This window comes from Vidua chalybeata, chromosome 3 (assembly GCF_026979565.1).
Source record: "Vidua chalybeata isolate OUT-0048 chromosome 3, bVidCha1 merged haplotype, whole genome shotgun sequence".
Taxonomy (NCBI): domain Eukaryota; kingdom Metazoa; phylum Chordata; class Aves; order Passeriformes; family Viduidae; genus Vidua; species Vidua chalybeata.
This window is the reverse complement of record NC_071532.1, coordinates 14,959,564-14,983,707: the sequence shown is the minus strand read 5'-3', so window position 1 is coordinate 14,983,707 and position 24,144 is coordinate 14,959,564. Positions and strand designations below refer to the sequence as shown.

Here is a 24,144-nt window from a genome sequence, read left to right as displayed (position 1 = left end):
TCACAGAGCTTCCTAATGGGAGGAGACTTCCGTATTGGGCATTACAACATCGGCTATTTCCCTTGACCGTTCCGTTCTCAGCAATGTCAGACTGTTTCCTATTCCTCAAACAACTGGGCTTCCTATCAGTTCCAGACAGGTTCATTTTAACAGCAGGGTCTGTGTGCTTCTTGTGCTCCCGGATAACTTCTCATTTTAAAGAGTGAAACATCTTGTTTCTGTGTCATCATCTTTACTCTTTTTCTGACCCTGGTCCCATCTTTCTCAGAGTAGGGTATGGGGCAGATTTTGAACCCCTGAATAAGTTACCAGCCTTTTCCTTAATTCCTCTCCTCCAAAGTCTTTCCTGATTCACAATTTAATAAAGAGCATATATGTCAAAAGGAGGGGTTTACACCTTTGGTTTCACCCATTGTCCTGGTGCTGTCTGGGAACTCCTTTTAGTTAAATCCATTTTTGATCTAGTTTTCTTTGTCAAACTTCTATAGATTGACTTAATTTCTCCCTCACTGAAGTGATTTAAGCTCTGCTTAAATATGGCCAAAAAAAGTGCTTTGTTTTTAATATGAAAAAAGTTTATAAAATATAATAAAATAATATTTCAAACTTTGTCATCCTAAGTTAGGGTTAAGAGTCTTGGGTTTTTGTCCCAGAAAAATGGAAGTGGTTTTCTAACTATATGAGCATGGTGCAAGCAAAGTATGTTAGATTCATACAACCATATTAGCTTTCTAAAAGCCTCTTTGCTTTGAGGAATATTAGTCTGTTTAAATTATGAGACAGTTGTATACAACAGTTAATCCACATTACTTTCTGGTAGGGGAGATTTTTTATTGGTGGATACTTCCAGCAAATGGCTATTTAGTCTATCTTGGTTTTTTTTTTTTTTTTTCTCCCCACAAAGTTTTTTTTTTTTTTCATTTGAATTTCATATTGTGTCTGTCTTGCCTCTGTATTGACAGAAGAATTAAGGACTTGTTAGGCTTGCTCAGTGCTTGAACCCTTGCAGTGTTGGTATGAGGGCATAGAGGGAGAAAGCATGACTCCCACAATTGTCACTAAATTTAAATGATTCAGATTTTGTAAGAATATGCACCTGGAATAAAACCTGTCTAGTAACTGTTTTTTCCTATATGAGGTAACTCCTGTTGTCACTACTTTTGCTGTAAGGTAAGTGATATTTTTGCTAGTTTTTGGAAATAATTTTTGAGCTTCTTCTTTGATTAAGACAAAGTCTTTATTCCCAAAGTTTATTTTTCATTTCTGTAGTCTAAGATTAAACTGTAGATTAATTTTGAATGTTTGTCACAGTAACTTAAAGAATTTTTTTATTTAAATAATGAGATAGCAAAAGCCATGTGAGAGATTTATTCCTTATGTAATTGTACTGTGCATTTTGTAGAGAAAAAGACATTACTGGAGACTGGACAGCAAATGCCTCACACTATTTCAAAATGAATCTGGAACAAAATATTACAAGGTAATTAATGATGAGTAATAATTATGTTTCACTTGATTTATTCAGTGCTTTATAGATATGAAGTCTACTGTGAGCAGTTTATGTATTATCTCCATTTTCCCATCTCTTTTTGAATCAAAACTGTGACCAGGTTAATTGTTGCCCAAAAGCCTGTAAGTGAGAAGGACCAAGACTAACTCTGAGAAGTTGCTTGCAGCTCCTGCTCTAATTCCCTTGAGTATGTCTCTCCTTACATTTTTGCATGTACTGTTCTCCTGAATTACCTGGCATATTAAGCTTTCCTCACAATTAGCAGAGAATTTCTTTGGCCTCCAGTTGAATGAAGGCTTGGATGTTTGTGTTCTCTGAGTAGTGACTGAAAGTTTGCATGCTTATGTGTTTTATTTCAACATTCCTCAAATTAAATTATTCCCTACTGTACAACTAAAAGTTTCAAGCAAGATTTACAGGAAAATTTACTGTATAGCCTTAAGTTTATGTAAATGAAGCTTAGTGTATTGTCAGTGTAGGACTGTGTTTGGTGGTGGAATATTCAGAAAATGCATTTGAATGTGTAAACAGGATTTTTCCCTTTCTTGTCTTATACCTTTAGGTGGGGGTCCAAATCTTGCAGCTTCTTCCTTTGTAACACCTCTAAGATCAAGCCTTTTCTCTGTACACCCAGCTAAACTTGCCCAGATCCTTTTCATCCCTATCTTGACCAAAGCAGTCTCTTCTCAGACCTCTCTGATACTTGTATTGCCCTGTGCATTCAAAACACAGCTGGTAAAATATGTTCCTTGCTTGTTGCTCCATTACGTCACTGCATTTAGTCATTTCACTTGCCCCTTAGCACCCCTTGTTTTAACTGCTTAGGTCTGATTGTTTGTCTGCGCTGTTAGAGTAATTCACAGTTTTTGCCTTTACATTTATTTGATCTTCATCTCGATCAGCTGCTGTCTCTTATCCTCCTAATGCCTGCCTCGTGTTCATCTGCTTGTTCACTACTCTTGCAAGTGACGTGCACCTGCACCTTCCCCTGGATGTGGAATGTCCTCCTCTACCTAGTGTGAACGTGAAATTATTTCTTCTTTGAGATCTGTTCTGTAATACTCTTGTATCATGATCTTAAACTGACCAGGCAGAGGATAGTATCTGTATGCAGATTATATCTGCTAATATCTGTATGAAAATCTTTACTCAAAATTATTCTGATGCACAAAGCAGTGCTTATTGATTAGCGTGTATAGCTGCATCCTCTCCTTAATGTTACTGTTTCACTTTTCCCCCCTCCTGCTCTTCTCTGCCTAAGCTTTATAACCTGGAAGGGGAAAATGGTCATTCTCTAATTGTGCATCACTTACCCATGTAGTGGGGGTGTGTCTCATGATGAACATAAATGTAGTTTGAGTAGAAAATAGTAGTTGTATAGAGAGAACTGTGGTGGGCCTGAAAGTCTGTCTAGGCTTGTATATAGGAATTCAGAGCACCGGGTGTTCAATGGTCATGCGCAATTTGAATTTATTTATGAAGCTTGGTGTTTCAGTTTTGTTTTTTTGATATATTTGATTTTGTGTCTTTGCAATGCTTGCAGTTATGGGTATTAGTATATTAAAATATTATGTGCATTTTCATTTTTTAATTTCTAATATCTTTCTTCAGGAGATTCCACTTTCAGAAATTCTCCAGGTGACTCAGCCTCGAGATTTTTCACATGTGGTGCAGGGCAGCAACCCCTACTGTTTTGAGATCATCACTGACACGATGGTGTACTTTGTTGGCGAGAACAATGGCAGCACTCATCACAGTCCAGTTCTTGCTGCCTCTGGAGTTGGACTTGATGTAGCTCAGGGCTGGGAGAAAGCCATTCGCCAGGCCTTGATGCCAGTCACTCCTCAACCTAGCGTTTGCACTGCTGCAGGACAAGGAAAAGATCACAGTAAGCAGGCAGACAAGGCGCTCTTGTTCATATACTGAAGCTGCTGATGGTAGTGATTCCTTTGGGAACAGTGCTTATTTAGAGTGAAGTATTGTCTGTTGGTTATCTGCTGAATTCGGTTCATCATTTTCCATGAGTCTCTAAAAAGTGACCCTCAGATTTGTGAAGGGTGGGCAAATCCTTTAATCTGTTGTAGTAGAAAGTAGTAAAGAATCAGATTTACAATATGAATGCAGAATGCAGAGTTTTATTGTGGGACCACTAAAAACACACACAGATGTAAAAAGGGAGCACAGATTAGATATTTCTAATATACATAACTAAATAAAAATATTCAGATTATATGCGTACACTTTGAAAGAACCAAATTTGGATGTTTTTTGATGTTAGCACCTATATATATGTATAGTTTTTAAATTCTGTGATATGTCAGTAGCTAAGGAGAAGAAAATGAGTTAGTGTTGTGACATAAATACCATTAGTGATGTAAAAAACTTTTTCTGAGCTGTGGGTCGTTATAAAAAGTACCCTGTTCTTCTTTTTATGCACCTTCCCTCCCTTTTTTCATCTGGCATAGGATTATATTATCAAGGCTCCACTGAACTTATATATTGTTTTCTTTCTTTTAAGACATCTTGTTCCTTGCAACAACATTCATTCTCATTCTATACTGAGATTTATGCTTTCACTTTTTATTTTCCTTTTGAATTCCAGCTTCTCTTTAATCTCCTTGCAGTAAAATTTCGTTTTGCAGTAGATTCTGAGAACAATATCTCTTTCTCTGGTGTCTGGCTACTCTGCATTAGCAATAGTTAAGAACATGTAAATGCCAGTCTGAGGTAAAGGCACTTCCTGCGAATGCAGCAATGGTCTAAAATAGTAAACGATGAAATGCATTGGTATTTAAGTACAGTGAAGAAACATGCCTGTGAGATGGTGCCTCATACTTGGCTTTATACATATATAAAATGCCACTTTTGATACGTAATTTTTAGTTTCATATCTATATCTATATCTATATATACACCTCTATATATAAACACCAAAATTCTCTTTGTTTTCTAGCACCTAAAGCTTAGTGTTGCTGACAGACTTGCAAAGACACTTGATTTTTCCAAAGCAAATAGTTTTTCAGATATAAATAGTAACATTTCATTGACATTGGTAGGGAATAGAGCTGCAGTGGTAGATGCTGAGAGGAAGTATTTTAATATGTTTAAGATTGTAGAAATACAAGAAAGTACTGTGTGTCGGGGAGTGGTATTTACATATTTTTAGACAACTCAGGTTGGTTTTTAAACTCTGAGAAGGCCACAAAATGTCTGTTCATCCCTCTTCTTCCTACACTTTGTGAATCATGAAATGTATTTCAAGAGGCCTTAAGATAATTAGATATTAATTTAAAAAAAAGTCTCAAATACATGCTTTTAAATGAAAAGACCGAAAGGAGGAGGGAGACATTGCTGGCACTTGAAATACTTGCAGCAACAGGGAATTTGTAGCATCAAAGTGTCCACAAGGCACTATCTAATTATTATATACCACATTGTGGCCAGAGGTAGGTAGAAATGAGGATATTCTTCCAGTCTGATCCATGGCAAAGAATCCTTTGTAACCATGTACCTGGTATTTGGGGTGGAGTGTTTCTTTGTGGGGTGATTCTGAGCTAAAATGAGAGAGAAACCTGCCTGCTGTAGAGAGAATCTACCTGCTGTAGATTACATGTGGAGTTGTGGCATTACTATTTTCTTTAGAAGTGACTGCTTCTTAGCCCTTGCTCTTGCACATTTCAGACACTAGAAAAATGGATTTATTTGGAAGGAATAACTCACTCTTTACCTCCGAGTTATTTTGTATTCCATAGCCATCTGTGGACAGGTGTCCAGTGTGTTCTGTTAAACACTTTCAAAAACTGTATCTTTATTTCCTGGTTACCTTGAAGCAGTTTTTGTTGACCTTAGGAATTTTTTTATCTGACTTCTTTATTGTTTTCCCTTGTGTTCTCTACGGTTACTTCAGTACTGACTTGACTATAGTCAATAATCAGTAGGCATCTGCAAGACTCAGAGTTCGTACTTCAGATGTAGACTTCAGGGTGTCTTTGAGAATTAGTAATTGTTCCTATCTTCTCTCTGTAAATTTCTTCTTTGAGATAAAGCGCAGGTGGCAAAAATCAGACATCTTTTTTTTCTAAATTCTTTTTAGGATGATAATGGCTCTGTTCAAAGTGCTAGTAAGTTTATAGTGTGTTTTCTATCTACCTTATAGATGAATTCAATCTTTTTTTTCTTTAAGTTAACATAATATCACAGAATTGTTAGGGTTGCAAGGGACCTCTGGAGATCATCCACTCCAACCCCACTGACAAGTCAAGGTCCAGGTTGCACACAAACATGTCCAGCTGGGTCTGGAATGCCTTCAGAGAGACAGACTCCAAGTGGTAGATGTCTGTTAGTCTGAGATGCTTTACTTTGGCCGTGGAAGTCAAAAGATAAGGGTATTTCCTGCCTTCCATGGTATATTCTCTTCTTGCCCATGCATCAGTGTTATTCCTGTAATGAAAAATTCCTGTCAATGTCTGCTGCAGACCAAAGAATTCTTTATCTGATACGTTTACTTGGAAATTACACTTCCTGAACTTGCCCTTATGTTCCAAGGATTGATATGCTTCTGTAATTTATCCATGAAACAAAGATATTTTTTTTTAAATCTTATGGGCCTTATTGCCTTTTTAATTATCAGTTATTCTGTTACTTGGTTTCTTTGATTTGTTTACTTTTCTTATGCATTAATTCGGTATATCTTTGTGCCACAGAAGATAAGAATCCACATTCATTTGACCCTCTGGGATCTACCTGCTCCTCTTGCCCGTGTTTTTCTTTATTGCTGCCAGAAATTGTTATTCATTTAATGAACTATGATAACAATTACTATCGCTTTTGGTTCTCCAGCTGTCCATTGTCTATTGTATTGTTCTACTATTTTTGTAATCAGGAATATGACAAAAAAAGACAAATAATCCCAGCAAAACTTTCAGGGTTATTTATCTAATGAGTTCCAGAGTATGAAGTTTCTGCAAAACAACATTAAAAATAATTTCACTGATACTGGGTTAGAAGTCAGTAAAGGGTTTTGGTTGATTTTAATTTTTCCACTCTTTTTAAAAAAAGTCTGCCCTTTTTATTTACTTACTTGGCTTTGTCTTCTTTATTGCAGAAGAATTGTCTCTAAGCATCTCAGTTTCAAATTGCCAGGTCCAGGAGAATGTGGTGAGTCATGTACATTGCATTACAGTGATATTTATTTATCTGAGTATTACGAAGTAATTGGTAGTAGCAGTGTCTGGATGAGAAAGCAACACCAGAGCACTGTAGGTAAAGAAGTCCATGTTATATGCAGGAAGTAACCTACTTACCTGCCATGGCTGTTAGTTTTTATGAATGTATGTCCTTGCTTTTGGTGCAGCTCAGTGGATCCTCTTCAGGAGAAGTTTGTTGTGTTTTCCCACTCCTCAGTGTAATGATGGTACCTTTTACAGATTTTGATTAATGCCAAATATAATTACAGCCTAGCCAGTAATAACTAATGCGGTTCTGAACATTTTAATGACTCCTGATATTTGTGCTTTCTTTTTTTCATGCATTAGGATATCAGCTCTGTGTACCAAATATTTGCTGATGAAGTGCTGGGTTCTGGTCAGTTTGGTATTGTATATGGAGGTAAATTGCATTATGTTCCATTATGTATTTATTAAGGTAGAATGTCTGCTTGATAAAATTATCCTTTTCATACTTACTTAGCTGTATCTAGAATGTCTAGGTGAAGTTAATCTTGTTAAAAGTTGTGTTTGGATTACTTTGTTGTGTGTCTCTGCAGTTTTATGTGCAGTATTTCTTACAATTAAATTCCTGCACTTACAGTTTTGCATTGGCATCCTAATCAGTTTAGAATATGTATTGCATTTTGGCTGCAGTTTGGATTGCAAAGCAATCCAGTTTGGCCATGCTTAATGATTTTTTAAAATTCAAAATTCTAACACTGTGTTTTACAGTATTAGAAGTCATATATTTGCTGTCAGTCATACCTGTTTTGAATGACGCCTGAGAGATGTGGCCAAAAGCAATTAGAAAAACGCATCATTTATGGTTTGACAGTATGGATGCAAACACATTATTGACATACTTGATGCGAACAAATTTCTGTCAGCAGGGTAAAGTAGGAAGTAGTATTCTTTGCCAAGAGTGTCCTAGGTTTCAAGTCTAGTGTTATCACCTAGTTTTTAAAACGTTCTGTTGCAGCATATAACTTGTTTTTAGTATGTAATAACAAAAAAAAGAAGAAATACTAGAAGTGCATATGAATTCTGTTTCTACCTCTCTCTTTTTTTTTAATCTCATGTTATATCTCAAGTGTTGAGAAAACCACAAACCATAAATCTGGAAAGAAAGAAAAAGTCATAAGTAATGATTTACAAGTGGTAACCTTTCTGCTTCTGTCATGTTTTCTTTCTAATCAGGAAGTATTGTGGCTTTGATTTTTCTGTGTGCCAATTGTGTAGTTAGATACTTTATTACTTCTGAACTGCTTGGTGGAAATACAGTTTGGTCTGGTTTTACATCACTCTTGAAAGAGGTTAGGTTTTTTGCCCCCTCTGTATTTCTTAAAGCGTAGTGTGAATAAAAATGTCCTCCCTATCTTATGGATAGAAATTAACAAATGCAGACATTTGTTTTAATGATTGGATTTTATTTTTCCTAAATTGCCTTGTAGATAAATCTCAGCTTGGTGTTTTGCATGATTCAATGTTTACAAGTGCTTGTAAGTGTAATAAACACTTATAAAAAGCTTTCATTAATGTTTTTTTTTTTTAATGAATAAGGGCTTAAAATATATAGGATGAGCTTACTTCTTAATATAAAATCACAAGCTGAAAGAGTATGAAAAGACAATATAAAAGACTATAGTTTTGCTGGCTCTACACACTGCTTAATTGTTGCTGGTATTTGGGGATGCTAGATCTGGTAACTTCTGATACTGGCTTATCCACACCTGTGTATATACTGAAATAATGGTAACAATTAATGGAAAAATTGTTTTCATTGGTGTGGGGTTTGGATTGGGTTTTTATTTTTTGTTGTATTTTTTGTGGCCCCTAATCTTGACAAATGTTTTCAAAATTGCAAATCAAAAGTTATAGGGTATAGATATCCAATTCTTGCATCAGTAAGAACAGTTTCCCTCTGCTTTTCCCTTCAAACTTTGATTAGTTTGAAAGATCTGGAAAAGGGAGACAGAAAAAAAAACTACTCTTGACATTTTCTTACTGATGTAAAACTTGCACTGAAAACTGGCTGGTTGTGTTTTGTTTAACAAAAGGAATTTTCTAGCTGCTTTTCTGTTACTCTTCATGGGCAAGTTTTAGCTGTAGTCTAGCTTATGTAGTTAGGTGTTACGTTAGATGAGTTGGTCTGCTTTACATTCTTCAGCAATCTAGCATTTGCCTTCTGTGTTTTGCATCTAGTTTGTAATTGATTGTGTTTGTGCTACATTTCAATATAATTTCTTTTTTCTGGTGGAGATAAACCCTTTATTCATGATGTTAAAGGCAGGTGCAGTAGTTGCTTGGCAGAGCAGCCTGTGGAGCAGTTCCTGTGCCCTGCCTAAGCCCTGGCCACGAGTGCTGACCAGGGAGCAGCAGGGGAGGCTGGCTGGTGGCTGCTGAGGTGTAGCTGGGCTCCCCACAGTGGTGCTGGTAGAACCGTCTGTGCCCCTTGCACTGTAGCTGTGTGTGTTGTCCCTTCTCCTAAAATAGCTTCCAAGCCCTTCACTGAGTGGATAATGACACTTTTCTTTGGTGCAGGCTTGTTGTTCTGTTGTAGTTTAGTATTAAATGTCTCAGATTTCCAAGGCCTTGCAGTGTGTGATCCTATTAACCTCTCTGATGTGACTGAAAGAAACCAGTTCAGCAGCTGTGAAGAAGTTGGGGAAGCATGAACAGCTCCTCACTTAGCCCTGGACACAGCCTCCCTGTGTACTGCAGAATGCTTCTCATGTAGCAAATGCAGGTTGCAGCAAGGAATAATACATGGTGCTGTCAGCGTGGTGTTTTTCTTACCATAACCTTTTAGAGCTTTTTGATCACAGCAGACTGCCCCAGATGTTAAATGTGTTGCTGTTCTTTGGGGCACCTAATTGCTCTCATGTTCACATAGAGTATTAGGTATGTAATTTCCTGTGCACATGGAGCCCATGAAAGTATGAAACCACTAGAGTGGATTTGTAGATTTGTCTTCACTTTGGCGTTGAATTGTTGTTGTTTTTACAGGAGAGGCAATATTGTGTGGAGCAGGTATTACTTGCTCATGTGAAAGTCCCTTGCACAAGCAAAAACTTCACCCAATATATCTAATGTCAGTGTGTGTATACCTGACAGCAGAGTGGTAACTGGTTTAGGTTTAAACTACAGAATTCCTGTGGAGGTTGATCACTTCTTTTTACTCATATACCATTTGCAATTCTAAATATAAATATGGTAATATTATACAATTGACAGAATATACTTGTTTCCCCAAAAAGGAATTTCTGCTGTAATGTTTAATAGCTATGAATTGCTTCTACCTCTTGATGGCTGACACTGACTTTCTGTTTAGGAAAACATAGGAAGACTGGAAGAGATGTGGCTATCAAAGTCATTGACAAGATGAGGTTTCCAACTAAACAGGAAAGTCAGCTTCGTAATGAAGTAGCCATTCTCCAGGTATAAAAGTGTTTTGGAATCATGTTGGAGTTTTGTCTTAAATAGACCATTAATGAGCTTTTATATTGTATCTAAGTGTTCTGAATTGATTTTTAATTTTACATCTGTGATTTCTGAGTACTTTTGGAAGATGGAATCTTGTAAAAGCAGGAATTCCTGAGTACTTGGTAGAGTTGATAACTTGGGGGTGATACCTACCCCGCTGTAGGGGATCCCACTGAAGCCATGTACTTTGGCTCCATGTTGACTCCCTCAGTATTGTTTTCTGCTGTTTTTCACTACTGGCTCCTCAGTCTTTGAGTATTATTCTTACACTCAGTAACTTGATACAGAACATGCATCAACTGTAAAATTAATCATTGCAGCTAAATTGTATTAAACAAGTTATCCTTAGTAGTTGGCGTGTTTCATGGGTTGACATTTGTTTCAAACTAGATTTTTTCCTCAGATTTTTTTTTTTACCTGTATCTATTTAACTGGGTTTTTTTAAATTTGTGGTCAGCATTTCTGTGTAATTCAGGATATTTCATACTGGTTTATTTTAATGATGTACCTATGCTACTTTGGTTTAGAATTTGCACCACCCTGGGATAGTGAACCTGGAATGTATGTTTGAAACACCAGAACGAGTCTTTGTTGTGATGGAAAAGCTGCATGGGGATATGCTAGAGATGATTCTTTCCAGTGAAAAAAGTCGACTTCCAGAACGAATAACTAAGTTCATGGTCACTCAGGTGAGCAGTCAGTTCCTCTGCTTTGAGAGGAAAGGCTAGATTTGGGTTTTGTAATTATAAGATGAGACTTTGGAGAAGGAGTTTTCTGTACTGTTATTTAAAAGAGACAGCGTAGAGAGCTACACATCTAATGAAAGTTGAATAAACAAGAAAAGAGCTTTGAATGTTAATTGCGTTAATTTTTTTGGCCCTTCTTTCCCAAGACATAACATTATGGACATGTAAAGATGAATGTCAAAACAGTAAGCATTCAAAAAAACAGAGGAGGAGGCAGGGGGGAAAGTTGGGGAAAATAAACCCGCTTGTTTTCAAGTCTTGGTAGGCTGGAAAAAACAGTACTTGCACAGTATAGATGGGTTAGTTCTTGAGGGCTATGTTGATAGAAATTGCTGTATTGGTTAGTCTGTGTGTCTTTTGACACTTGTGATCTGCTTGAATATGTTCTGAAAGTGTTCTTTCATTTTGTAGATACTTGTTGCTTTGAGGAATTTACACTTCAAGAATATTGTGCACTGTGATTTAAAACCAGAAAATGTACTACTAGCATCAGCAGAACCATTCCCTCAAGTGAGTGAAGATTAAACAATACTTTTCATTACTATTCATTTTTTTTTTTTTAAAGCAATATTGACACTGCTGCTTAAAAAGCAACCTCTTGTGGGATTTTCAACTGACTTCTAGAATTACTTGAACTGCATGTTATTGTAGTTGTCTCTTTTTTTGCCCTTGTCTCACTAAGTGCCATTAGTGCATTGCTCTTTCTTATACTCTGAGGAGGGCTTATTGACTCGGGGTTACATGTTGAACTTTATCCGGATCCTTTTGTCTTTACAAATGCCTGCTGTGTTCAAGTTAAGGAACTGTTGCAGGATCATGAAGATTTGAGCATCGTGCATGTACCAGCTGTTAATGCATTTTACTAGGATGTTCTGTCAAGAGCTGGCTGGCTCTGAGTTCAAGCTAAAACTCATTGTTTGATTTCCATGTAGCTGAAGCCTCCAGCTTCAGGAATGTGATTAAGAGGAATGTGATTTGGCTGGGATTTGTATGTATTTTTAACTTTGATTCTGTGTCTTTTGAGAGTGAGGATTCACCTCTGAAAATTAGCTGGGTTTGGAATCAAGATACTTCTTCCTTATTTGCACACTTGTGACCATGTAATACACAAAACTGCCTCAGACCCAAGTCTGTGCAGGGCCAGTTCAGATCTTGGTCTGAAGTGTGGCTGATCTGTGTGCTGCAAACCCAGTAACCTTAATGGACTGGTTTACATGGTGTTTTGTTCTGTTTGTATTGCAATGTTTAAGTGATGGCAGAAAGGGTGTGAAGTCAAGCAGAGATTTCTCCGTTTAAAATGTGCTGCTTTTGCAGGTGAAGCTGTGTGATTTTGGCTTTGCACGCATCATTGGTGAGAAGTCTTTCCGACGCTCTGTGGTGGGCACTCCTGCGTACCTCGCCCCTGAAGTGCTCAGGAGCAAAGGCTACAACCGCTCCCTAGACATGTGGTCAGTAGGAGTTATTGTCTATGTGAGCCTCAGTGGCACATTCCCATTTAATGAAGATGAGGATATCAATGATCAGATTCAAAATGCAGCATTTATGTACCCACCAAATCCTTGGAAGGAGATTTCTAGTGAAGGTAAAGAAATTGACTTTCTCTATTAGAATGTTTGTGTATGTAGGTAACACATTCAATTGCTTAAATGTCAAGGTTCATTTAGGGAAGAGTGAGAAAATTATTGATAGTTTGAATTTAGTAGACTATGCCAAAGTAGGTAAATATATTTGTGAAAGATAAATTGTAAAATATAATGCTTTAGATAATTTTCAGGGCAGGGGAGTCAGGAGATTTAGCAAGAAAAATGAATTTCATGCATGATGAATGGAATGAGTAATCTGATACTTCCCAAAAGTCCCAAAGGAAAGTTAATTCATGTGTGGGTATTCGCTGAATGATGGTATATTTTATCTGAACTATAATCACAGAAACAACTGAAAGCTGAATTTTAGTTTGTACATTAGGAAGTATGGATTTAAATGTGAGGTCTGAACAACCTAGAAGTTTACAAGGCTAGAGCTCTCCAGTGCCAGCTTTGGTTATATGTTGTTACCATGTTTGGTTAATACATGATTAAGGTAGATGTGGAAGGACGTATACCGTAGTGGAAGTACGTATATCATTGTGGAACGCAGAATTATGCTCAAGCTTTTTAGACATATCTGAAAATCACTAAAATCAGTAGGGAAAAAGATTAACGAATAACACAGTAAAGCTTTCAGTGTTTCCAGCAAAAGTAGGGGGAACATACCCCATACTTTTTTTTGTAGCCACATTTAACATTAGCAAAGCTAAATATAAAATTCAAGAGTTTGGTTAAATTTAAAGGAATTCATTGTAGGATACACTCACACATAAAAAAATAATTTCTACTGCAGCATGTGAATGATGATGGAGGTGATTAGTATTTAAACAATATAATTTTTGTTCTTCTTTGTCAGCCATTGATTTAATAAACAATTTGCTTCAAGTGAAGATGAGAAAACGTTTCAGTGTTGACAAATCCCTGAGTCATCCATGGTTACAGGTAAACCCATCTGCCTTTTTCACTATGTTTACAATGGGTGAATAATTTTTTTGACTGAAATTCTTCAGTCTTATGAAAACTGAAAGTGTCACGTTCTGTTAACAAGCATTCATGAAGGCTTGAGCATTTCTGGTTTCAGCTTTACATTTGATGCACTCCAGGGTTCTGACCATCTGTGAATGGCTTCTTTCCTCAAAGGAAATTTGTCATACTGTCTCTCCCACCTTTTCCTTTCTGTCTGACAACATGGGTTTACTCTTCTGGCTTCCCCCTTGACTGTGGGGAGTGATGAGTGCATGAAGCCTTGTGAAATCAGCATGGAGACAAACATTGTTCAGTGCTGAAGTGGACACATAGCCTGGTGTGTACTGTAACTTGTAGTTTGTTTAGAAAATATTTGTTTGGAATGGAATGTTTTATCTGCTGCTTTGACAACCTTACATACTAGCCTATTTAATTTTGAACTATTCTTTGTGGACAGTGTTGGGGCTTTTTTTTTTTTTTTTTTTTAAACAGATGTTGTTGGTTATATCTTCTGGCTATTTACACTGAAAATGGACACAAACTGCAGAATTTATCTGTGGGAATGTAGTGGTGCTGTTTCTTAAAACTGCTTCCTTAAATCTCTTTTACTCCTTAGGATTATCAGACTTGGCTTGACCTCAGAGAATTTGAAACACGCATTGGAGAGCGTTACATTACCCATGAGAGCGACGATGCACGCTGGAAAGAACACGCTTACGAACACAACCTCGAGTACCCCCAGCACTTCATTATGGCTCCCAATCCAGATGACATGGAAGAAGACCCTTGATTTGTTCATTATGCTAAATTGCAGCAAAGAAGGATACTCCAGGCAGAAACTGAAGATAAGTTTTGGAACAGCTATTGCTCTTTCCAAAGGCTGTACACATAGTTTGGTGTGTAAAGCCCCAGAGGATCCTGCATTGCCATGGGAATAGACTGTTGCCTGCAAACTTTTCTCCATCCCTGACTTTAACTCTGAGTAGTTACTGGACAGTGGGATACAAAGCCCTGTTGGGTAACATTTCACCGAGCTGGGTGGCTACAAAGCCATTACCGAGGTGTAGGGTGTACAGACTGAATGGTTTGTGCTTTTCAAGGGTTTTTGTTTTTTCATAGCCTACGCAGTAAGAGTTTTGTAATAGTTTTCTAATCCCTATTTACTAGGCCATAGAGGACTGTTTTCTGCTACTTAGATACATCTCCTGTTTCTCAAACTGTGGATGGTGAAGACACTCTATAAAGAAATCTGTACAGAATACCTTGGCTAAAGCAAAACATGGTGGTTTAGTTGAATACAGTTTCATAGATGAAGGAATAATTTGCTGCTGTTTAGACAGTTAAATATGTGTGTCTTGGCCCTAATTGAACTTTTTACAGATAGCAACCAAAACAAAAAAAAAAAAAAAAGGAAAACCCCGTAACTTCTTACATTCCTCTTGAAATGCTGGCTGACAGTCTAAGGAGATGACAATCAAAGCTGTGCTACGCTTTCATTTTGTCTGTTAAAAAAAGCAATAAGCCACAACAGTGAGCTGCTGTGCAAGGCTGGCACATCATTGATACACACCAAAGGCATTTTGCCTTAAAACTACACAAATAATGTACAGAGAGCACACAAGACTTGATGTAGCATATCCTTTCACTCTGGAAGATCAGCTTCTAGCAGAAGGATGTGGAAAAATAGGGAAAAATACATGCAGCTTTCTTCTGCCATTTCGAGTAATAAGATTTTTAATTTTTTCTAATATTTTTCTAATTTTTTAAGGTTCCCTGGACTTACATCAGGAGTAGTTTGTAGCCTGCTAGCTTGTTATGTTAACTCTGCTCAAAACCTAGAAGTAACAGTGGATATCACATCAGCTGTTGCTTCTGCCAGGGCAGCTGGATTGTAGGAGAAAGGACTTTGCCTTGCCACTGTAATCTGCAGTCCTCCTCTCCTCTTTACTGTGCTCAGAACTGTTTGAGCTGAATGAAGAGTCCAAAAGCAACTGCTCAGTTTTTTCTGTGCACATGCCTCAACTGAAGGATTCCCAATCACTAATGCTACTTGTGGCACAGTAGAGGGGAAACAGCAGTGTTGTTTGGAAATTATTCCCTTGGACAGTTCAAGTTAATGGTATTTCAAAGTAGTTTGAGGCCATAATGCTAAATTCAAATGGAAGAGAGTTTTTTGGTCCTATTTTAAAAAATGAGAAGGGTGAAATCCTGTTTTTGTGGGGTAACAGTGCTGTGCTCCTGGAGGGTGCTGGATGGCTGCATGCATCCCTGATGTGCCAAGCTGCTTAACTGGAGCTTTGTTGGAAATTTTTCTAAAATACTGATACAGGCTTGAACTGCAAAGGCAGTGAGAGACTTTGGGGTATCTCCTCTCTCCTACAAAGATTTTTCTTTTTTTGTTTGTAGATAAGTATTTTTTATACTGTTTTTATTCAGGTAAGGAAACAGGTGAGCAGATTTGTAAGTTGTTAGATATACCTAAAATGGTTAGTTTAGAGCTGGCAGCTGCTTGCAGTAGCAGTGACCTGGCAGTGGTCAGTGGCAGCTGCAGAAGGATGTGCCCACAGGTAGGTCTGGGTCTTTAACTCACTCTTTATTTTCCCATTGTCCTTTATCTATCTGCCACTGCGTTTCGTAGGTGTCTGTGTTGGCAAAGGCTGAGCTCTGGATTCTTAACACTGTTTAGAGAGGGTTTCAGGACTGATTGTTCAAAGAGGCACTGCTTTCCATCTCTGTAACCAGAGCAATCACCTCTGACATTGGTAGTTTGGTATTTGCCCAGTCTTGGCAAAGCAAAGCAGTGCTGTTTTTCAACTTCCAGTGCTCAAGTGACCAAAATTCAGTGAAGCCATTGCTATATTCCATCCTAACTGTAATACATAGATACAGTTTGGTTTTAAACTTCAGATTTTTTACTTGAGCTGTTACTCCAGGTTTACCTGTGGGTTTGTTGTTTATGTTGTTGCAAGGGAGGAAATAAAGCAGCTCGCTTACTTGAAAAAGCACAACAGGAATAGAGGAAGGAGGGAACAATAATGAAGTAGAAGGCCTGGCTTTTGTCTCTCCCCATGAAGTCTGCTCTGCTTCAAAATACTATATGAGCTATTTATTCTTCAAGTTGTATTAAAATAAAAATAATGCTGTTGGCCTTTGGAAGAGATTGCCTGATCATATGCAGACTTATGGAGCCAGACAAGAGAAGCCACAAGCAGCTAGTAGTCAAGAAACCAAAAAATCAGGCTTACATTATAAGTAAAATTCCTAGAGTAGTAGAAATAGCTGGGTTTTACTCCCTTTTTTCCTACTTTTACTGCAGACTTTGACAGCAGTAGGTTACAGTGTTTAATACCCTTACCCCTAGATGAATTAAGTTGCATTCATACAAGCAATAGTGCTATGGTGATGCTAGAAAAAAGCTCATGTAAAATTTATAGCCTCAAAGTGACACTGTCAAGTACTTTTATATTTTTATACACCCCATTGTTTGTAAATATCCTCTGGTAAGCTTGAAAATAAAATTTATTTCCCTATCAGACTAGTTCTTTTTATTTATGTGAATTATCTCTCCTATCAAATGTTCTTAGGAGTAAATGGTCCTATATTTTCTTGTTTGTGGATTTATAAAATATGTCCTGCTGTGGAAATTCAGCCAGCAGGCACTCCTTTTATGAGCATCCTGTCACTATTCTCTTTTCAGAGATGTCAAGGCATCTTGATTATATTCAAGTACCAAAGCTTGAATACATTTAAAGACTCCGTAGTGCATGTTTATTACTGACAAGTTTGGATTCCGTTAGTAAATATTTCGCTCTGTTCTCTCATAAGACTCCCAAAACGTTGTTCATTCTCTGCTCTGTGTGTGCTGGTTTCTGTATGTGCAGTGTTTTATTTCCACTCATGCTGCTTTGAATAGGTCAGTCCAGAGGTTTGGTGTGCTGCACTGAAGACTTATTCTGAAACAGCCATCACACATTTTGCCATAGTATTTGAAATTACTTTAGTAACAGTTCATTAAATCCAGCAACAGGTGGTAGGGGAGACTTTGATTCTGGCTTATCTTTCTTGTCAGGATGTACAAGTCTGTGGTGAGGCAGCAGGGCAAAAAAATTAAAACAGTCTCCCATCTTCTCGGGATTCATCAGCATATCATAGCTGTGAAGTAACTGCTCACGAGTTGCTGTGTCACCTGAATTCTGCAAGAGCACCTGGAAAGAAAAATGCAGGTTAGAGCCCTTCCTGCATTCCTATAAATGCCTGCATACCTGCAATCCCTTCTTGCTTCCTTTTCACTTAATGGTGCTGTGATGGTTGGTAGAACTGGTGAGATCACTGGTGGTGGTCCACAGCCCACACACTGATGCAAGTTTTGCATTAAATGCTCCTAAGTATAATATGATCAATTTACTTTCAGGGATCTGGAGTAACTTACATCTAGCAGAATCTACTTTCTGATCTCATACCTACATGTTATTTTGAACAACTTCATTTTGAAACCAAAGACTATTACTAAAGCTCTCGTACTGCTTAAGAGTATTGCCTGTGGATTGGGAGAGTTCTGCAGATGTGAACACTCGTACCTGCAGTCGGAGGTCAATGCCCATGTTCTTTAAAAACTCCCTCTGTTTTATAGGGCCTAATGTAGCTGTTTTTCCCTGTGCCATCTTTCGAAGGTAGCTGAAATCAACATCTGCTGTCAGGTCTGCTGTACCTGGAGCACTCAGCACATCGTGAAGTTTGTGATTCTGAAAACCCTGAAAATGAAATTGGAAGATTACACTCAGCTGTAGTCCAACCATCATAGCCGGGGCCGGCAAAAATTTAGCTGTGCCTTTGAGTGGTGACAATAGCAAATTATACATGGAAAGTTTGAGATAAATGTAGGAAGAGCTCAGATTACCCTTTCTAACTGACAGAAACCCTTCTGGGTACTGATTAAACAGGAATTACTCAGTTTTATGCAGTTTTTGCTATTATGCCCACCTATGAACTTTAACTTACAAGAACCTAACAATCAAAGATAACAGTCTTTTGACTTATTGCTACAGGGCAAATGCCTTACCCGGAAAGTGTCAGTTTTGGTTCCGTCGTGGCCGTAATCTGCAACCAGAGCAGCTCCACCATCCTTCTCTATCCGAGAGGCCAGCCTCTGCACAATGACACCAGCCTCAGGACACACTTCCACGTGGTCTCTTGTTTCTTCTGGCTAGTGCAGAGTTCAAAGACCAGAACACCTGTATTAGCAGACAAGCACAAGGCAAGTATCCCTCACACTGTGTCTTGGGGCTGTTGCTTTGCTGGGACACGCAGGTACAGGAGGTGCATTCTAGGCTACCTATACTGGCTTGACCTAGTTTTTGCTATCACTCATTCTCAATTAGTATTTTCTGAGTGCTGGATTTCAGTGCTCTCTTCAATAACCTATAGTCAAATGCAAATTTTTCTACCAAGACTATCTGTATCGGGTGAAATTTCCTTACTGTAGTACTTAAGGAAAATAGTGCTTCAGCTGTGCACACCCTTCTGAGAGGCCTTCCTGTGTGAGACTTCGTAGCTCCATTTAATCTCCACTACTTAATTTTGTAGCTTTGAGTATCCAGTGCACTTCAGGAAGAAACCACGCCACTCTCCATTAAAGATCAGCCTGGCAATGAGCAGGCAGCTGCCCTGAGTACCCTGCAGCAGGCTGAGAGCCTGGCTGAGGCAGGGCCACTCTTGAGATGGTGATGCTACACACATAGTGGAAAACTCTGCCCATCATTTGGTGCCTTAGTTTGCTCTCTGAGACGTTTTGTGTGTGCAAGCTCCTATTTTGCAAAGTTTGATACACGTGGTAATTTTTGTGCTGCAGCTTCACAGCATACAAAGCAAAACACTTGTGGAAATTTTAAACTCTATTCATTTATAGACTGAGAGCCCTCTTCTTGCAGTCAGAGTAACTGAGAAGCACTAAATGTACTTGAAAGAGTCAATAAAGGTGTTAGCTGAGCTCTGGTAGGCATAACCTCACCTGAATAAAGTTTTGCGTCGCAGGGGTCCTGGATGGTGACAGGACAAACCGCAGCTGGCCAGGAACTTCTGGGTCAATATCAACCAACACCTCACGCCAGCCTTTCTCTGTTCGCTGTTCAACGAGCCCAAGTACTCACGTTACACTCCAACACATACCACAGTATCTTGTTCAGTTGATTGAACTAATAAGTCAAGCCTTTTCACAAAGGTTTTAGGAGCAATACATTGTTAACAACTGTTACTCATTTAATTCCAGTAACTGCCTTAGAAAAAGCTGTGGTGGAGTCTCATCTGCAGAGCCAACAAATACAGGTTTAATTATACTTGAAAGGAATGAATGATGCTCTGAAGAAACATGCTGCCTCTTCTGCTGACAGTGCAACATTTAACTTATCAAAAGAAAAGATTTCATTCTACCGGTGATTTTCATAAATTAGCTACTTCTGAATTGTAACTAGCCTCTACTTGGCTGCTCTCATTACTATTCAAGTGAAAGCCCTTCAGTCTTTTGTTAGTAGTATTACAGAAAATCATGTGGAAATTAGAATCTGTGTTAATGCAGCATAAGAAATAAAAAAAAACCAAAACCTTGAGAGTTATCTCAGCAGAAAAAAATCCTTAGCTTTCTTCAATTTTATCCATTAAAAAATAATTACTAATTTTACAGTTTTCAGCTGAATTAAGCCTTATTTGTTCAATTCATTTAGAATTATTTCATCACCAGAGACAGGGCACATGACTAGTTTGGCACCTCAATTCTGTTCTTCCTCAAAGAGAAAAAGTGTTTAAGCAGATGGTCACAATTAAAGTAATAATCTTTCTATACCTGAAACTTATGTATTGGCAGGGCATCAAAGAACTCATGTGCTAGATAAAAGCTGTAGCCTGTGGGAAGGCAAAAAAAGAATGCATTAAATTATTAACACTTCTAGAGCAGCTTCCAGTTTAAAACAGTTTTATGATTTTTAATGAATTAAGCTAGTTAATGTGGTTGTGAAAAAAATTATAATTACTTCCAGCTTGCACATACTAAAGATACCATTTCTACAGCTAGTTCTATCTACCAGTCCATGAATTTTAGATCACTATCTTGTGAAAGCAGATTCAGGCAAAGCCAGTAAAATTTTGGGGTTTTTTCCCCATGAAAAGAAAAAGGCAGAATATAGGAAATTGGGTAGCTATCCCCAAATGAAGGTAGACAGGTAACAGTGATGAAAATGAACCAAGATCCTGCCTCAGCGTCATACAAGTAAGAACGAATATGTATGTAACTATTCTGTCCAGTGTGAAGGCTAGCAGAGTTGCCCTCTGCTACCAAAAGCTGTCAGTGAAGGAAGGGCACTGTCCCTTTAACTAGGCATTCAAGCTCCTTACCTGGTGGCACATCTTGAATGTCTCTGTGCCAAAAAATGGGAATTCCAGTCTTGCTAATGCCTTTCATGTAAGCAGACTCATCCTCAGGGCTTGGCTGCGCCTTTCCTCCTGTCAGCATCACTGCTTGGATCTCGCTGAGTTTGGGGCTCACTTCTACCAGATGAACAGAGACATCACATGTACTAAGAACAGAGGTGAGCTGCTTGAAGACCTATAAAGGCAGATGAATTTTATTAGGTGTAGTCTTGTGCTGTGCTCCTTAATGGTTTAAGTATTAACCTTTCTTCTCGCTATTTACTGTTCACTATCAACTATTCAACACAGAAGATTTTTGTTAGCTTTCACTAACAAAACAATCTCAGTGAGAGAGAATGCATTTTGCTCCCTCAGTAGGAAGTGTGAGTTTCGTCATAAATCTTAATAAAAGCTGCTACACTTCAAAAAAGTTGGCTATACATTACAGAGCTGTAAAGACAAAAATATGAAATGCTAATTTGGAAGAGTAGTAGCAGCTCCTCCAAGACCTGCAGGAGGTCTAGCATTAGGGGAAAATGGTTTCATTCACCTTAAACAAGTGTTTGATATCCCACATTTCACTATTTTCATTAACATATGTAAATACAACAGAAGTTCTTAAGTGGTGCTAAGTCCCATTAGCAATCTTTTTATGAATCAGCAGCATTTTAATAAAGACAGCCATGCAGGCATGACTGAACACAAAGCATTAACTAACTCAAAAGAAATAAGGCCCTGAAATGCCCAAAGGAATTAATACAGTTTCATTCTGTGTTTCATTCTGTACTCCCCCATTCTGTTCCTTGCACTAAGGTCTCCATCTCAATTACACATAGCAACACCTTCCTAGATGGTTTTCAGTTTGGATAATGTTTCCCTGCACAGAAATAATTTACAATGGAATATTCCTGCCCTCCCCTTCTCTCCAGTGGTGTTTGGAAGGTCACAGGTGTGTCCGTGCAGTGTGCACATGCTGGCCCCTGGTCTGCTTCCGCCTGAGAGCCCTGGTCCCAGAAACTATCCACTCCAGTCAGAGTCTGAGCTACCAAACTGACTGAAGCGATCTGGCTACGAGGGAAGTGCCTGACAGCAAAACATCTTCCCTTCAGATTTCACTGTAGTTATGGAATACAGCCAGAAACAAAGAACACAAATGGTTTTCACCTACCCGCAGTATGTCCTCGGTGAGGGTGCCCCTCCCTGGGCCCAGCTCCACCAGCTGGAAGGCGGGCGGTTTGCCCATGGCTATCCATTCACTAATGTACCATATTCCTATTAACTGTCAGTGAGAAACAACACACAGGGTTACAGTAATAACTTCAACACTTGTGGAAAATCATACCTGCCTTTGTCTGACAGTAACTGAGATAACATGGCAACATTCTGTCTTGATATTTTGAAGTTAAGAAGAATTATGATACATAACATCACATTCTTGTCTTTAAGTATTAAAATTGTCATTGATTGCTGTCAGCCCAGCAGAAGCAACTCTCCATCAGTAAATGTGGAGAGTCTGTTCTGGCTGGAGCAAGAACTTTCACCTAAGGCTCAAATGTGGGTCACTGCCCAGGTGCCTTTGGACAACTGTTCTTCCTGACAATGCATTTACCAAAGCATCACTGAGAACACGATTTAGCCAGTCTTCACTTCTGGAAACAATACACAAACAGAGTGAGCCAGACTAAACTCTGGAGATTATTTTTGAGGGGAGTTTTCACACTGGAAAATCATCAAACTCTTTTTATTTATAAGCAAGTTCTGTATGAAAGTAGAGTGTTACTAAGCACAGATGGTGTTTCAGACAACAGACTTTCAGAAAAACAAAACCCCCTTTCCTCTCTCAAAACTAATTTTTCTCTTGGGAAATAACTTGAACCTTATCATAGCTACTCCAGTATTTTGACGTTGATAAGGTGGCTTGGAAAACTGGCTTGGAAATCAGTTGGGATGGAAATTGGAAGGGACCACATTGGGCCATCTGGGCTCCCTGTTCAAGTAGGGTCATCCTAGAGCATATAGCATAGGATTGTGTGCAGGTGGTTCCTGAATGTCTCCAGTGAGGGAAACTCTACAACCTCTCTGGGCAATCTGAGTGCCAGTACACAGTAAAGTTCTTCCTCATGTTCAGGTGGAACTCTCTGTGCATCAGTTTCTGCCCATTGCCTCCTGTCCTATTGCTCAGCACCACTGAGCAGAGCCTGGCTCCATCCTCCTGGCACCTCCCTTCAGATACTCACAGACATTGATGAGTTCCCCTCTCAGTGCCTCTTCTCGAGGCTGAACAGGCCCAGCTCCCTCAGCCTTTCCTCATTAGAGAGATGCTCCAGTGCCTCAATCATCTTTGTTACCCTCCACTGGAGCCACTCCAGGGGCTCCATGTCTCTTTTGTCCTGAGGAGCCCAGGACTGGACTCAGCACTCCAGATGTGCCTCACCAGGGCTGGGCAGAGGGGCAGGATCACCTCCCTGGACCTGCTGGCAATGCCCTTCCTAATGCATCCTAGGATTCCATTGGCCTTCTTGGCCACAAGGACACACTGCTGGCTCATGGATGGCTTGTCCACCAGGATTCCAGCCAGGTCCGCGTGTTAAAGTACGACAGGTAACTTAACGCAAGGAACTGCGTTACCTCTCCGAACACCTGGCTTATTTCAGGCGAGGTGATGAAGTCCCCGCTTTCGCCGACGCCGCCGCGGTGTGTGTAGTAACCCTGCGAGGGGGAAGCGGCACAGGGGCCGGGGCCGCGGTGAGCGGGAGTCGAGGCACAGTCCCCCCGGCCCGGCCCGGCCCCGCCGCACCTGGCCGGGGTTGGTGAGCGCCTCCCGCATGTACTCGGCCACCGTGACCGGCCCGCTGGCCCGCAGCTTGCGCGTCAGGTGCCGCAGCATCGCCCCGTCCCCGCCGGCCGCCTCCGCCTCGCCCCCCGCGCCCGAGCAGAGCCGCGCCGCCGCCGCCGGAGCTGTGGGGAGAGGAGGGGAGAGGGGGGCTCGGCGGGACGGCCCCACGGCGAGCGGGAGGAGAGCGGGGGAGGCGGCGCTCACCGCGGGGAGCGGAGGCGGGACGGGGGAGCCGCCGGCGGCCCGCCAGCAGCGCGCGGCGCGCGAGCGGCAGCACCATGGCAGCGGCTCCCGCTGCAGCTCCCGCTTCTCTCGCTGCTCCTCCTCCTCCTCGGTCTTCTTCCTCCTCCTCCTCCTTCTCCTCCTCTCCGCCCGGGCGCCAGCGTGCGGCCGTGGCACGGGCCGGACGCGC

The 24,144-nt window shown here is 39.7% G+C and overlaps 2 protein-coding genes across 2 annotated transcripts in view; one reads left to right on the top strand and one right to left on the bottom strand.

Moving 5' to 3' along the window:
- PRKD3 (protein kinase D3) overlaps positions 1-17,031 on the top strand; it is a 43,650-nt gene extending 26,619 nt beyond the window's left edge. The window contains exons 10-19 of the mRNA XM_053937659.1: positions 1,403-1,480; positions 3,122-3,398; positions 6,615-6,667; positions 7,045-7,117; positions 10,049-10,155; positions 10,728-10,889; positions 11,358-11,456; positions 12,261-12,528; positions 13,389-13,474; positions 14,115-17,031. Of these exons, the coding sequence (XP_053793634.1) occupies positions 1,403-1,480; positions 3,122-3,398; positions 6,615-6,667; positions 7,045-7,117; positions 10,049-10,155; positions 10,728-10,889; positions 11,358-11,456; positions 12,261-12,528; positions 13,389-13,474; positions 14,115-14,288 (1,377 nt within the window). The 3' untranslated portion in view covers positions 14,289-17,031. The remainder of the gene's footprint in view (positions 1-1,402; positions 1,481-3,121; positions 3,399-6,614; positions 6,668-7,044; positions 7,118-10,048; positions 10,156-10,727; positions 10,890-11,357; positions 11,457-12,260; positions 12,529-13,388; positions 13,475-14,114) is intronic.
- Positions 17,032-17,239: 208 nt separating this feature from the next.
- Positions 17,240-24,045, bottom strand: NDUFAF7 (NADH:ubiquinone oxidoreductase complex assembly factor 7). Its single transcript, XM_053937660.1, has 10 exons — positions 23,937-24,045; positions 23,694-23,854; positions 23,525-23,605; positions 22,065-22,175; positions 20,882-21,092; positions 20,334-20,392; positions 19,506-19,619; positions 18,558-18,701; positions 18,076-18,249; positions 17,240-17,703 (listed from the first exon to the last, which is right to left on the bottom strand). Exons 1-10 carry the CDS (start codon positions 24,010-24,012, stop codon positions 17,491-17,493), a joined length of 1,344 nt encoding a protein of 447 aa, XP_053793635.1. The 5' UTR covers positions 24,013-24,045; the 3' UTR covers positions 17,240-17,490.
- Between the last annotated feature and the right edge of the window lie 99 nt (positions 24,046-24,144).

Bases quoted from the DNA above. Each gene is read 5' to 3' on its own strand.
- NDUFAF7 (XM_053937660.1), bottom strand. From the start codon at position 24,012: ATGGTGCTGCCGCTCGCGCGCCGCGCGCTGCTGGCGGGCCGCCGGCGG. The intron at 20,393-20,881 runs GTAAGGAGCTTG...GCCTTCCCACAG, and splicing joins CATTCAAGATGTGCCACCAG to GCTACAGCTTTTATCTAGCA. The intron at 19,620-20,333 runs GTATAGAAAGAT...CTCGTTGAACAG, and splicing joins TGCCAATACATAAGTTTCAG to CGAACAGAGAAAGGCTGGCG.